This window comes from Dermacentor variabilis, chromosome 2, assembly GCF_050947875.1.
Source record: "Dermacentor variabilis isolate Ectoservices chromosome 2, ASM5094787v1, whole genome shotgun sequence".
NCBI lineage: Eukaryota > Metazoa > Arthropoda > Arachnida > Ixodida > Ixodidae > Dermacentor > Dermacentor variabilis.
Window position 1 is genome coordinate 95,299,219 of NC_134569.1, and position 15,512 is coordinate 95,314,730.

General features: G+C 47.5%; 1 protein-coding gene and 1 non-coding gene across 2 annotated transcripts in view; one reads left to right on the forward strand and one right to left on the reverse strand.

The window, feature by feature from the left end:
* Nucleotides 1-613: 613 nt before the first annotated feature.
* On the reverse strand, nucleotides 614-686 carry TRNAS-CGA (transfer RNA serine (anticodon CGA)). Its single transcript has one exon. It is a non-coding gene; the product is annotated as a tRNA-Ser (tRNA).
* Nucleotides 687-10,332: 9,646 nt separating this feature from the next.
* LOC142572330 (chondroitin sulfate proteoglycan 4-like) overlaps nucleotides 10,333-15,512 on the forward strand; it is a 168,034-nt gene continuing 162,854 nt past the window's right edge. Inside the window, exon 1 of the mRNA XM_075681349.1 lies at nucleotides 10,333-10,734. Coding sequence (XP_075537464.1) covers nucleotides 10,596-10,734 — 139 coding nt within the window. The 5' untranslated portion in view covers nucleotides 10,333-10,595. The remainder of the gene's footprint in view (nucleotides 10,735-15,512) is intronic.

The window sequence follows — 15,512 nt, forward strand, 5'->3', positions numbered from 1 at the left end:
AGAGATAATGTCTGGTTAATCTCCGTGTCTTTCCTTTGCCTTTCTCTCTCTCTCTCTCTCTCTCTCTCTCTCGGACGCATCTTGCTTTGAGGAATTCAATTAGTTCAGTAACGCCTCGGCGCCACGAGGGCTTGTGTGGTTGTGACCCAGAATTATTTTTCCCTAAACGAAACACAAGAACGCCAGTGCACTTAAAATTAGGTGCACGTTAAATAACACTAGGGTGTCAAAATTAATCCGGAGTCTGCCATTACCGCGTTCCTCATATTCCGATTCTGCTTTTGCCACGTATATCTCTAAAATTCAATGACAGTTTAACACTTCTGCCGTGATGCGATGTGCCCTGTGAAGCAGTGACAAGGCTCAATCCTCTCGGAGATTATGAACAATGGTGCACAAAAATGACCCAAGCAAACACGTCTCCCTGTGTGTCCTGTGTACTAAGAAAGGAGAAGAAAGGGGGTTAACCGAGGGGCCCGATCTTTATTAGTCATATCATAAGAAACCAACAGACACTGACACCAAGGACAACATAGGAGAAATTACTTGTGCTGAATAAATGAAATAAGGAAACGATAAATTAATGGAAATTAAAGTGGATGAAAAAACTACTTGCCGCAGGTGGGAACCGAACCCACAACCTTCGCATTTCGCGTGCGATGCTCTACCAATTGAGCTACCGCGGCGCTGTTTTCCCATCCAATTTCTTAGGTATTTATGTGTCCTAGTAGAACCCTGGGAGTGTTAGCCAGCGCCACCACTCACAGACCTTGGCGGCGGACGAGGAACGTCCTCTTTGCCGCAGGCGTCACGAGAACGTGATCTTTTTGGGTGAAGGCAGCTGGTCAATAAACCCACATATGCTACCTGAAGGCATCAATGTTGCCGGATTCGAGACCCTCGTTGTGTAATCAAGGAGAAAAAAGGGGGTTAACCGAGGGGCCAAATCTTTATTAGTCATATCATAAGAAGCCAACAAACACTGACACCAAGGACAACATAGGGGAAATTACTTGTGCTTAATAAATGAAATAAGGAAACGATAAATTAATGGAAATTAAAGTGGATGAAAAAACAACTTGCCGCAGGTGGGAACCGAACCCACAACCTTCGCATTTCGCGAAGGTTGCAGCGGTGGCCGCAAGGTAACGTTTAACATCAGCTCACCACTTACGTATTAGACTAAACGCTGAAGAAAATAAACATTCGCCTTCGACATCAAATTCTGTGTATCTCCCAGAGCAGACTTAAACCATATCATGTGGGGGTGCCCTAAGCACCCCCTTCCCCCTTTCCTCAAGCAATTAATATCTAGTGAGGAGCAGTGGGAGGCTGCCTTGCGCAGCTCCAGGCCCGATCTTCAGGAGGCCATCCTGGAGTGGGCTGAGAGGATAAAGGAGGCCTACTTCAAGTAGTTCCTCCCCCCACCCTCTATTCCATTGCCCCCTTCCCTTTAAAGAGGGATAAATAAAGTTTTTCATCATCATCATCATCGACATCAACGCTGATTATCGTCAATCAACGCAAACCGCACAGAAAGCTTCGCTTACATTGATTCCCACAATGCGTGGAAACCGCATAATTCTGTGTTCTTGGACCCAGGTAACGAGGTCAATAACGCTGTCGGTGGATGAGCGACCTCGAACAAAACCCGCCATGGCGTCTGAATAGATGTTGAATCCCTCGAAGTACCATTCCAAGCGAGCAACAATCATTATTTCTATCACTTTGCCGACGCAGCTTGAAATCGTAATCGGACGATATGATGATAAATCAAGCGGAGATTTCATAATGGGGATAAAGCGACTCGATCTCCATTGTTTAGGGACAGCGCCGTTGTGGCACGACTCATCGTAGCACTTCAGCAGCTCACCACATGCGTCATATCCAAGGCGGCATAGGGCAGCGTATGTTTTGCCACCTGCTCCTGGTTACGAAGAACGCCAGCAGGTCGCCAACGCAGCGCGATCTCGTCAAGTGAAAATGGCACGTTCATTTCCGGTACACGTGCCTCAAGGACGTCACTCAATGCTTCGTCAGTAGTGATGATCACGGACCCAGCAACTCGTGCACAGAACTCTCCAGCCCCTTCAAGCTGCGAACGGCGTTGGTAGAAGGCCGCAACCGCAAAGGGCTTCCTTTGATGCGGGCATGAACGAAGACCCCTAGTAGTTCTACATCTGTGCGAGAGTGATTTTGGGGACCAAGTGACTGACAGAAAGGTTTTCATCGCTTGTCTTCCAATTTATCCATACGACGCTGGACTTTCTTTTGTACGCGTCGTGAAGCCCTCGGATCTAGAACGGACTTTTTGCGCCGATACCTTCTTTCCACCTCATGGCGTGTTACACCCAGCCGCTCCAGTTCTATATCGAAGTCGGTTCGCCTAGTTGACCTTGTACGCCAGCAGAATAATGCTTTCGTTGCTTCCGCGATTGTATATTCTATATTGTGTCAAAGACCTTCCCGACATGTGTCATGCAAATGCTATTTAAATCTTGAACAATTAACAGTACGCAAAATATTAGAGGAGGATTGCTCAACTCCACTAATCTTTATGTATGTCGGAATTCAGTGTGTCTCTGTGTCCGCAAACCATTGGACGCTCGAGGCGAAGCGCCGTGACACCAAAGTCATAACCAAACAGCTACTGCAGGTCGTGCCCCGCAGAAATGTAGGGCTGCCATCATGCACACAGCACATGTTATGGTTGGCAGCAAAGGAAGCAATATTCCTGCCTCTGGAGTCAATTTTAGTGCTTCCCCATAGCTGGCTTTGCGAGTTAAGGTTACCTGGGATACCCAGGGGCCATTGGTCATTATCAGTATTTCTTTAAGCCTTTTGTCGTCAAAGTAACCCGCTGCGGATATGTAGGCTGCAGTAAGTGAGAATGACGCGGCCTTCTTTTTGACATTCAGGCAGGCATATTGATTGGCGTCATGGGGTTCACGGGTGGGCGACATATGTAAAATCCGTGGGATGTAGATGATAAGTTTGTTGCGCGCACTGCAAGTGGACGAGACAAAACATTCGTAACCAGACGGTCTGGGTGAAGTCGATGTATTTGGTTCGCAAATGACCAGTACGGGGAAATGATTTGTAAAAACGAATTGAAGGTTTGATATGCTCGTCCTGATACCTACGGCATTCCACTGGAACATCGACGCGCCTTTAACTTCACTGCGTAACGATTGACTCATAAGCACCGTCATTCAACTATTTGTCGAGTAATGGTGCTCATACGACGCTAGCAAGCACTGGATTTAGTGCACCCAGTATTTGCAAAGCATCTAGAGCTGCTGGTGTTTGCAGCTTGTTTAGTATCATGCCGATTGCGTTAATTAGCGATTGCAGCATTGCGACCACTTGCCTGTCCTGGTCGGACAAATCACAGACAGTAGACGCCGGGGGTTGTACACCAAAAGCTTGCTGTGATTCCTTTGGTGATTGCTGTCGTTTTGGTAGTGCCGGCCAAGCTTCGGCAGGTGTGGTCTTCTCAGTGGATTTTTCCTCAGTGGTCCTTGCGCAGTGCACAGCCTGGGCAGCAGAGGAGGAGGTGATGATGTAGGAAGTCGCAAGTGCCTCGCAGAGGCAACGGCCTTCCTTGAAGAACGTCGGTGTCGGGAATCCCGCCTCCCGAATTTAGCGGTGGCTTCTCGATGAGGAGAATGATCTCTCAACATCTCTTTTAACATGGCCATTTTCGTTATAATATTTGGGCAGTACTTCGATGAAGCCTCGCGTGACCCGCTGCAGTTCGAACACTTCATTACAGTGGAAGCACGCACATTTATCTGCAGCGTGGGGCTCGGCGCAGCGGGGGCATCCTGCCTGGTTTTCGCAGATGCTGCTCACGTGTCTAAGTTTCATGCATTTGCCGCCTTAAATAGGCTTCGGAGTGAAGGGCCTCACAGAATGTCTGAAGTGTCCCACCTTAACTTGCGAGGGCAGATATTGTCACGTAGTAGTGACGGTGAATAATACGGCTGTAGAAGTGTGAATGACGAAACTGACTTTCTTTGCGCGAACTTGTGCCCACAAAAGCAAGTTACACTCAAAGCACAGCAATAGCAGCGAATACGGTCGGCGATCGTCGAAATCTGATCTGCCGGTCCCATCGAACGTCCCATAGTAATCGCTAATACCTGCGTGTTTTCTAGAAAGTTCTACGCTATTCGCGTCGCGCATAGATGCAATCAGATTACACAAGGTTCGGCGACAACCAGACAGCGGATAGAACCATCAATAACATTCCAGAAACTTCCGATGCATGCAGCCGCGTCCCGCGCTGAGCGATAACACTTGTTCGACGGAGAAAAGCGGTCACCCGAAAAAAGATTGACAAGTGCACGTGTCAATATTTACCCTTGAATGTAATCTTCCCGCAGCCTGAATTGCCTTGCCGAGCGACATCAACAATGACATCATCATTTGCTGGCTTGACAAGAATTGGCAAGCCGTTATTAATGATGACCACGTCTACGCCTTAGATTACGCCGGTGACTACATCAGATTGCAGAGGGATGTAAGAGCGCGCTTGAATGCCATCAAGGTCTGCTACACTGTGTAGACCGGTCAGAGCCCCCGCATGCTCGAAATCCAGCGCTAGTAGATTTTTTCGGGTGCGCAATCGGATGTTCGATATTTCGTTTGGCAACAGGCCTTCCAATGATATCAGCACATGTTACTTGTTAAGTAGCTTCGTGTTGACGGTAGGAAGCGCGGGTACAAATATGATGGCATTGGTGTCCGGCCTCTGCGTGCGTCTTACTGTTCACGCACTTGACGATGAAGACGTCCTGGTGTTTCTTCTCTTCGCTTTGCGGCTCTGCGCAAGTTCGAAGTCGTCATCGGAATGATCCTGACTGCTGAGATATTAGGCAAGAGTGTCCTGGCTGTCACTGTCGCTCTGTTGACCGATTCGTTTCCTGGAGGAGGCCGCTGCTGACGACGCCGTCGCCGGCAGACGTCCGGGGTGACCCACTTCCATCACCACCGGGCAAGAAGTGAAGACCAACGGGTGCATTTAGATTTTCACAGAAATAAACCGGAGCTAGAACACCACTGTGGATTAGGTTGGATTAGAGTTCCTTCTACGACGGCGCATACCCACTGCGAGGAATTTTATAAGATTTGGATGGCACTAGAAAGTTGTAGGTAATACTAAAACTGGTAAAATTGTCACGAGGAAATTAGTAAAAATCATGAGTGAAGAAGTTAAGAGAATATCCCTGAAACAACTATGAATTCCTCCACGGCTGTGCAAACATCTCTGCGGTAGTTTCCAAGGGAAGAGGCTGCTAGAGAAAGAATATTCAGTATGGAAAAGCTTAAACCAGGTTGTCTGAACGTTGATTCTAAAATGTATTTCCTTAAAGAAGAAAAACTACAACAGATTAAGAAAAATATATTTATAGTCTCATCTTCTCCACAGATTGGGCACAGAGTGGAGGATGCCAGACCAACCCTGTGACGAAAAAAGTTTAATACTGGTATCCGACAGCGTAATCGGGTAAAAATTACTTCAGTTTTTCTGGTGTGAAAGGAATTTTTGTGCCAAGGGAATAGGAGATGTCGATATTCCGAAAAAGTTACTATCGCTGGGTTCATAAAGTCTTGAACAATTGTATATCTCCTGACTCTAGCAGTAACTAGGTAATGCATTACTTAGGAAGTAATGAGAGTACAGGGCCATTGAGGGCCGCTCTCGCGAGACTGACAGCCATTTTGTTCATGCACCCAAAGTAATCTAATTAAATTTACGTGGACAGGCACTAGGAAATGAAATATACGTAAAAGGTCAGTTCCAATATTTGTTGTAAGCGATGTACATGAAGATAAAGAATTCATTATTATTACTACCATCGATGTTGATGAATTTAGTTTGCGTAAAGCTAATACTACAGCAAGAAATTCAGCCAGAAATGCCAATAACTGGTCCGGAATCGTACTTGAGAATGACCAGTCTAGAGCGCGAGCGAAAATGCCAATTACACCTTTTTCTCCACACAGTTAGATACCTGTCGCAATGACCGTATTTATAGCGAAACTCAAATAATGATCTTGTAATAGTCCATTAATAGTCCATATAATGAGAAAGACGTTTTGCGTTGTTTGGGTAGATGTCATCACGGAAGACGTGCGGACTTTCTCGCACATCACAAATAGGGGGTACCTATCAGATACGTACATTTAAGGGATAAATAATTGTTTGTACAAAGACCACTTGTGGTGTAGAAAACTGAGGCCAGTGTACCCCGCCGAATAGCGCAGGCTGGGAAATCAATATGTTTTCCAATATTCTAAATATGGGATTCATATATATTTAAAAATGTTTACACCGTCAGTAAACGAAATCTACACAATATGGAAGGCAACCTGACCTCTTGATGTAGTGCGTCATTGGCAACAAATTTCGGTAATCCACAGCACAAGCACAGGGCTTCCCTCTCAAGCAGAACAAGGGGGTGTAACTTATAAGCCGGTGCAGAAGAAAATAGTGTACATCCAAATTCTAAAATGGGCCGCACATACGTTTTGTATATTGTCACGTGGTGGTGAGGTAGAAGAACACAGTAGCAATACTTTGAACGACAAAACTAGCTTTTATTGGGCGAACCTGTGCCCACAAGACAGGCTACACTTATAGCAGAACGATAGCGGCGAACACGGTCGGGGATCGTCGAAAATCTGATCAGCGGGTCAAGCGCGTCGGCTTTTATAGATCAGTCATCGAATGTTCCAGACTAAACGCTGGGACCCGCGTGTCTTCCACAAAGTTCTACACTATTCGCGTCGCGCATACATGAAATCAGATTACACAAGTTGCGGTGAAAGACAGTGGACGGAACCATCGGTAACATTCCAGAAACTTCTTTTACATGCAGGTGTGACCCGCGCTGTGCGATAACATTTCTTAGGCGGCGAAACGTGGTCGCTAGATAAAGATAAGTAAACGTGTCAATATCATTAGAAGTGGGCCTCTCCGCATCCCTGACCGACTGTTACATAGCTTACGTAGCATGCCAACTGCTCTGTCTCCTTTTTTAACTATATGGTCAATAAAGCCAAGCCACCTGACGGAAGCGTCCTAGGCTACACCCAAATACTTCAACGACTCCACTTGACTGTGTCGAAAGACACTTTGTCGTCGTCTTCTTCGTCGGCCAACGGGAATACGCCTAAGAAACTTACTACGAAACATTATTTGAGGACTCTCTATAGCTTCGCCTACTCACTAAAGCACTCAATTTGTGCGCGAAAGCGTGGAAAAGTCAATCCAAAAGACGGAATCTACCGCGCGTAACTGGCAGCCTGAAAATCAATTCAACGAAAGGCAATATCCATACCGGAGTGCACTGCCCTAACTCAGGATATTAATGACGCAATTTGCATAATTACTTTCCCATTTGTGCGAAAGTGCCCAGCAACTTTTCACTCACTCGAGGAAGTGAAATCGGGAAGTGCACAGGGGAAAACAAAAATAATACACTACACGTAAACTGTGCAGAAGCTTTGATTTTGAGTCATCGATTTCACTAGCAAAGCGGCAGTCCCTGCTGAACCCTTGTCAGTGCGTTTCCGCAGCGCAATAGGTAGCTCGCGCAGGGGTGGTTGCAGCCTGGCTTTATTAACTTTGGTACCAGCGAAATCGCAGCCCGTTAGCTTTCAAGTGGTCTGCATCATATCCGTAGCTAATGCTTTAAACCCCGTGCGATATGTGTTCGTAATTGCCCATAGTACCTAGTAATTACAGTTCCAGGTTGCGTGTCGTTCTTTATCGATGAGCGGATTCACCAACTCCGCTTAACTTTTAGTATATATTAACGAACCATCCGAGTTACAGCCTCGATTGATGCAGTTCTCTTTGAGCATTCGCAGTCACGCAAACACACAGCGTCTGACGCAGTGCAGAGCGGTCCTCATTTGTATAAATTAGAGCCGAGATGCGTACTGTCCGGCTTTGGCGAACGGGTTGCACTGAAGCGCGCGCATTCCAAGCACTAGGAAAACAAAGGCGATTCTCGCTCGAAATGGGATCACAGTGGTGCGTATACCTTGATGTGCGCACTGCGTATACAAATTCAGAGTGTGATTTCGGGAAGTAATCAGTGATAGAATATTCATCAAGGGCGTACTTGCAAATTATTCTACCTAGCACAAACGTCGAAGGTGACGTAGTGCTCATGCATTGTGAATGAAAAAAAAAGGATAAATAGAATGAGAAGCGCGTCTGTTTGGCTGGTTTCTAAACGCAGTGGCCGATGGCATGTTTGTTTGCTCGCGTCACTGCACCAGCTTCACACAGATAAATCCGCACAGTTTGACAATGTTCGAAACGTTTTGTAAGGGTACTACATTGAACAGCTGTGTCCGGTATCTCATGTCGTGCTAACAGATGAAAAACTGACGCACTGTCATCGTTTTGTAGCTCAAGTTCTGTTCGAACCACGAGCGATGTTTCCAAGGTGGTAATGGTCGTCCTTGGAGAGTGCGTTAATCGTTTTCGAAGCGAGCGCAATTTTACCTCATAAGTGACGACTTAGAAAGTGATAAGGCTTATCCTGTGTTAGTCAGGCATGAATTCTAGAGCAATGTTGGCACGTGTGGAGAGGAGTTCTGCTTCCATGTCTTCCGTAAACTCATAACGTACACGCAAATTCATTGAACGGTCAATAATCATCGAACAGCAGTACTGCTATAGAGACATACTTCTTCGGGCAAAGGTGATCCCAAACAAATCGGAGCCCGTTATTTGCCAAGTTGCCTTATGCAAGTTCAGAAAGCCGTCACCTCGCTCTCCTTCCGATCAGCCGTCAACATTGATCGTCGTCCAAACATCGCCCGTTGAAAAAAGAAAAGAAACAAAAACGTTCTTGCGTGAGAGAATTATTGTGAATACGTGCCCAGTCGTCTAAGCACCGTAAGAAAAGCAGCTAGAAAGAGAACAGACTGCGCTGCAATGTTGTAGATGATCGACGTACTGTACGAGTTTAGCTCATGTTGCATTACCATGCCGGGAGTAAATGCACTTTCATTCCTATGTACCCTGCTGCTAAAGCCTATTTGGAACCCTGCATTGGAAAAAAAGAAAGAAAGGAAGGAAGGAAAAAGTGTACACAACGGTAGCAGCATGTCTACGATCTGTTGGTTACGTTTACGGTCTACGTCGAGTCGCACACACAAGCGTCCATAGGGAACCTAGTTTTCTAGAGCAATCAGCGTCTACCAAATATGTGTATCCAAAAGCGTTGTTCGAGTTCCTTCATTCCCATTCGCAACCTGTGATTGGCTGTTTAACTGATTATTGTTGATTATATTAATATATGATTACATTATTACGTTCATTATTAATGGGACACACACAGCGCCGTGTGTGTCAATCCTCTATTGTGTTGTCCGGTGTACGTCTCCAGCGCTTGTTTTAAACATTATGATTATTGTGGTTTAATGACCTGAAGCAACGTCTGGATTATGAAGAACGACATAGAGGAAGGAATCAGGACCCGCCGTGGTTGCTCAGTGGCTATGGTGTTGGGCTGCTGAGCACGAGGTCGCGGGATCGAATTTCGGCCACGGCGGCCGCATTTCGATGGGGGCGAAATGCGAAAACACCCGTGTACTTAGATTTAGGTGCACGTTAAAGAACCCCAGGTGGTCGAAATTTCCGGAGTCCTCCACTACGGCGTGCCTCATAATCAGAAAGTGGTTTTGGCAAGTAAAACCCCATAATTTAAAAAAAAAAAGGAATCAGGATTAATTTAGACCACCGTGAGTTCTTTAACACCAGCTCAAATTCAAGTACGTGAATCTTCTTTGTATTCCGAACAACCGAGTGCCGCTCGGGTTCGTTCTCATATTTTACCGCTCCCCGATAGTTTATTTCTCACGAAGGAGATGTGGCCCAGCGACAATTGCGCTGGTTGTTAGTGTACACGGCGCACGGACGCTCGCAAAGCTCTCCCTTCAATAAACCAACGGGGCACTCCAGAAAAGCTTTTTCGCGGCTTACTGTGTTACACGTACTCGTAATGAAAAGCAGCGCAACATACAGACAACAACAAGTGAGGGTACGAAGGCAAGCGCTGCGAGGACCCACTCCATCCGCACCATCCGCAGCACCCGCATCCTGCACTACGCTGCGCCCGGTTCCGGCTGCGCCACGAGTGACAGACGCGCGCAGCTCTGCGCTGGCAACACCGGCGCATCCGGAACCGAAACCGACGCTGTCCTTTCCTTTTCTGAAACGGAGAGAGCGCCGCTTGCGGCGCGAGCGGCGGCCGCCGTCTGCCCCTCCGAGTGCGCCGAGTGTGAGCAGCAGCAGCAGCGGCGGCAGCGCAGCAGACGGCGTAGTGGGCCGCCCCCGTGGGCCGCGCGGCAGTAGCATCATCAGGAGCTGGAGGAGCATCAGTGTGTGGCAAGGAGAGGAGAAGGGGACAGTAGTAGTAGTAGTGTGTGTGCGTGCGTGTGCCGGGGGAGTCGGGCGGCAGGGTCGATGCGTTGGAGACGGCAATGTGCGGCCAGCGTAGCCGGCGGTCCTCCGCCTGCTAGTAGCGGATAGAAACGTGTGCCGGCCGGGGTGCCCCGTCGCAGACATGGGGCGCGAACCCCGGTCGTCGTCGGCTACGGAGCGGCGTCCGCCGCCGGACCCGTGGATCACGTCGCTGCTCTGGTGCCGGCTGCTGGCGATCGCGCTTTTCTCGTTCGGGCCACCAGCGCCGGCGTCTGCCAGGGGTGAGTGGTGGTTCTCGACCGCTTCACATTTTTTTCTTCTTTACTTTCCCTCCCCGAGTCTCATCTTGCACCCCACTTTCAAAGGCCCGCACAACGATGGGCCGACCGGTCAAAGCGCGCGGAGCGGCAAATGCCTTTTTGACCCCCCTTTCTCATCCTTGCTTCGTTTTTCCTTTTATCAATCGACGAGCCTGGAGTGGTCCGCAGCGAGAAGTAGAGCGCTTCATTCGTGCCTCGAGAATGCCTTTCGCTTTCCACAAATACCAGCTTTTCGGGGTCTACTTAGTCTCTTAGCACGCGCGCGTCCCACTGTTCTTCCGGTTCTCCTCCACGTGTTCTATTCTATTCGGGCAACGATGAGCCATTGCCAAGTTCTTTAGACGTGCTTTTACTTTCTCTCCTTTCTTTCCCAGCAATCTCCGACACATACCCTCTTTTTATTATTATTATTACTTTTACCGCTACACGAGGGATTGAAAGATTCTGCTTTTTTGCTTAAGTGGCTTTATATATGGGACTGTTTTCTTGCTATGCGCAAGAAGACAGTATGCGTTCATTAGTTGCGCAAATACAGCTCAAGGGAGGAAATGCTCGCACTGCTGCTGGGCCCTGCGGCTTAACTAGCAGTCAGTTGGAAGCTCGCTATACAGAGACTTTGAGACTCGGAGGAGCAAAAAAGAAAGAAAAGCGCGACAAACTCGAGAACGCGCAGTTACAGGCTTAGTTATGCGCTAGTTTACAGCTCACCTAACCACCTGCAGATGGCTAATGCTTGCATCCATGGCCTTTCTTTCTTACTTTTTCTGAAGCCTTCTTTCGGTACATGGTTTAGAGTTTGTCGCGAATGAGACTCTATTTCGTTCTAATAGGTAATCTTACGCAAGTTCAAGTTAGGTTTCTCTGCCCATCGCACGTTGTGGAGTTGGAAAGTGGCTGAGATTCCGAAATACAAATAATTAGTACCGGCTTCTACCCCGCTGTGTTGAAATTTATTTTCTTTTTTTTGTATTTTTTGAAATAACTGAACATTCTGTGCTATGATGTGGATAAGGCACTTTGTTTATCATTATTTTTTTGCAATCCTGATTACATAATTTTCTGTTTGAGTAATATGTCCAAAATGATTATGCTCTGCAGGAATGTTCCCGTGCGCATTAAAAGACTTGTCTTTGTTTCTCATATAATCATTACGGAAAAGATGCAGAACTTGGAGGGAGTATGCATCAATTCCGTAAGACTCTTTAAAAAAAGACTATTTTTTACATCGTTCTGTTTACAGTATAGCGCAGTAAACAGAATGATGTCACACCAACAAGGCCAAGCCGAAGCCATGCTGAAAATTTTTTGAGCTGCCGACGGAGATGTTTCAACGGGGTAGTAAAGGTTGGAATTATATGAATTAACAAAATTCTGGGGGTTTTATGCGCCAAACCCATGATTTGATTATGAGACAGAGGGACTCCGAATTAATTCTGATCACCTGGGGTTTCTTTAACGTGCACCTAAATCTAAGTACAGGAACGTTTCTTTTTTTTTTTTTTTTTTTGTCCTCATTGAAATGCGGTCGCTGCGGCCGGATCGAACCTCCCGATTTCGAGCTCAACAGCGCTGTGCAAAGAAAGCAAAGGTTGCAAAGGAAGCAGTGAGAGCTCATTATGAAACAAAGAAACGACGCTGCGGCAACGGAACTTGCGGATGAAGTTTGGTGTCTTAAAAAAACGGTGCGAGGTTTACAGGCTTTGGTCGTCTGGAACATCGTGTAGCATACTGATCTTGATTAGCTTCGGCTACTCGCGGCGTCTTAAAACGCACTGAACCCGCCGTGGTTGCTCAGTGGCTATGGTGTTAGGCTGCTGAGCACGAGGTCGCGGGATCGAATCCCGGCTACGGCGGCCGCATTTCGATGGGGGCGAAATGCGCAAACACCCGTGTACTTAGATTTAGGTGCACGTTAAAGAACCCCAGGTGGTCGAAATTTCCAGAGCCCTCCACTACGGCGTGCCTCATAATCAGAAAGTGGTTTTGGCACGTAAAATCCCATAATTAATTATTAAAACGCACTGTAGTGTCGTTGCACAATCTTTTTTATGCTTGTTTTTTTCTTTTTTTTTCTTTCTTTTATTTTGCAATATGTCTCGCCTGAAACGCAGCCGCATCGCAACCTGCAACCTTTTGCTAAGCTGCCGAATGTCATTGAGCCACTAAGCCACACCTGCGAGCGTCGTACTGCAAACGTGCACGGGTGCTATGTAGTTGATACGTAAATCCCTAAAAAAACTGGCGCAAGAGAGAGAGAGAGAAATGAGATGCCAAAGGCAGGGAGGGTAACCGGAAGATAGATATCCCGTTCGCTACCCTGCTCTGGGGAAGGGGTAAGTGGAGGCAGAAAGATGATAAGAAACAACGCACGCACACAGAAAATGAGAGGGACATGAACAAATAAAAATAAGAAGTGGTGCAAAAACTTTAATACAACAAGCAGGGATGACGTGATCGAAACATACCTATTCGACTATGTCAAAAACAGCTGTCGGGTAGCATGGTCCCTTCGTGTGTGAGTGCTGCCTCTCGGGGCCTACACAGGTCGAAACGCGGCCGCATAGGCTCCGCCACCTCGTCAAGAGCTGCAGGAGCTGCGGGATCCACACATTAGCCACAAATGCCAACAGCGCCGTGCTTCGTTGTTTAATAACTATCGCATCGCGACGGACCGCGAACGACGACTAAGGAGCGACTCACGGCGACCGATGTTCGCACCTGGTAAGCGCGGCCTGCCTCGAAGCCGCACGGATGCCCCGCGATTGATGACGTTCACGTCTGCTTGCACCACCCTCGCTGTGCGTGAAATAAGCGTCAGCGTATGCAGACGTCCTGCTCCAGCGCTGCTGGTTGGTTTTGCCAGGTTTGCGACTGCAGTAACGCGACCGATATATCCGAAACATCCCCGAGCGACTGACCCAAAGCGTTCGTTTTTCGATCAAATCGACAGTTTGCTATACCACTCGCTTTGAGGTCAACTTGGTCGCGCGACCTTTGCGAATCGCAGGTGTGGATGAGCCCTTAGGCCCTCTCCACCCGACAGCCTCCTTCAGCGTAGGTTCACTTTAGAAGCGCCTTGCGTGTCGCTTGCTTTGCTCGAGAGAAGAACGTCGTGATTCACCGCCCGCAGCCGCTTTAGGAAACACGCTGACCTCAGCATCGCGAAGACGGAGACCTCCTTCGAGGCCCCGCTCTCACAGCTCAGCGGGATTTCGTAGCCGCGAATTGCGGGCAGGTTCGAGGCTGCGATAACTGTACGAAGCAACCCGTTAATCCTCCCCCACCCCGCCTCGTTTCTGTATACTTCCTAGGCTCGTCTTTCCCTTTCCGTCAACTCCACTTCAGCTCGCGTCCGCTGGAAGCGTTCTTTCTTATGATTTTCAATGTATCTTCTTAATCTTTTCTTCTTTTTTTTAGCTCTCTGAACGATTGCGATCGGGGTAAACGAGACGTGAGGACATCGTGTCACGGATTTCGCAGGCGCCGCTATAACTCCGCCCGTTAACGTTAACTACCACTACACTGAATGCGTACGGATGCTACATGGTTGATATGAAAAGCACAAAATAAAATGAAGCAAGAACTGTATCATAACAATCACGATGATGGGATAAAAACATATTTATTTCACTATATATCACCAACAGCTATAGTTAACGACGTCGGTGCATTACTTAGTTGAGTAGCCGTGGGGGCAGCGCTGCCAAACACAAGCATTTCAATTAGACCGGGAGTACGTGCTAGATCAGCGACTTAAATGTGTACTTTTCAAACCGTTTCTATTCTTTTTTTAAGTTCACGTTCTCGTCTGACTCCGCGAGTGCAATTTTTTTTTCTGAAGGGGGAAGGGGAGGTGTTTCATTTGTTAATTTTAATCCCTCGCGGCACTTAATTAAACGTTTATTTTTTGTCAGCTCTTATTTGCCATAGCATGCAGCCGAGCGTTGGACTTCCCTGCGTAATCACAAGAGACATGAAACAGACGAAAGCAGGTGCTTCTAACTTCTCCACCTGCTTAACCGCTCGCAACGCTATCGCTAAATGTCTCGCCTGCTTGATTGAGTTCAGTTCTTTGACATTTAAAACAGGGAAAGAATGAGGTGGAGGACAGCTCAAAACTACATGCGAAGCACGCGCTAGCGAGGCTTAAATATTTAGGGAACAAGGCGTAGATTGTAGAATGGGATACACATCAGCTCGTTTCTCGTCGCGACACTTCTCCAAGTATAGCTCCTTTAAATCAATTTCTTCGGCAATTAAGGTCGTCGTCGCATAGCAGTTGCCATTACAGACCGACCGAACTGGAATATTCGCGACACACGTCGTTGGGGGTCATTCCAGACTACGGCTCCGCATCGATCCTGGCTGGACAAACAAGCGCCACTTTGCCTTTGAAGCGGGTGCGGGGGCTGCTCACTGAATACATTACTTACTCTACAAGAAAGCTCGCAGAACTTTCCTTTGCAGCTCTTTGATGCCTCTCTGTGGCTAAGAAGAATACGTGCCGAATTTTAATGACCAATTTGTGAAACACTGAGCCCATTAATCACGGGACACGAGCTTGCGAAGCGCTCAAGGTTTATAGGAAGGCCTCGAAGATTCCTACCATTGCTGAGTACATGCAGTTTCAAGTTCCAGCGCCTAAATGTCATATCGCAAACCATTTTTTTCCCCGATTGTCGCGTTCGAATTCGTGAATGCGCGCTGTTATCGATGGACAAGGGAGCGCTTGCTTGTTG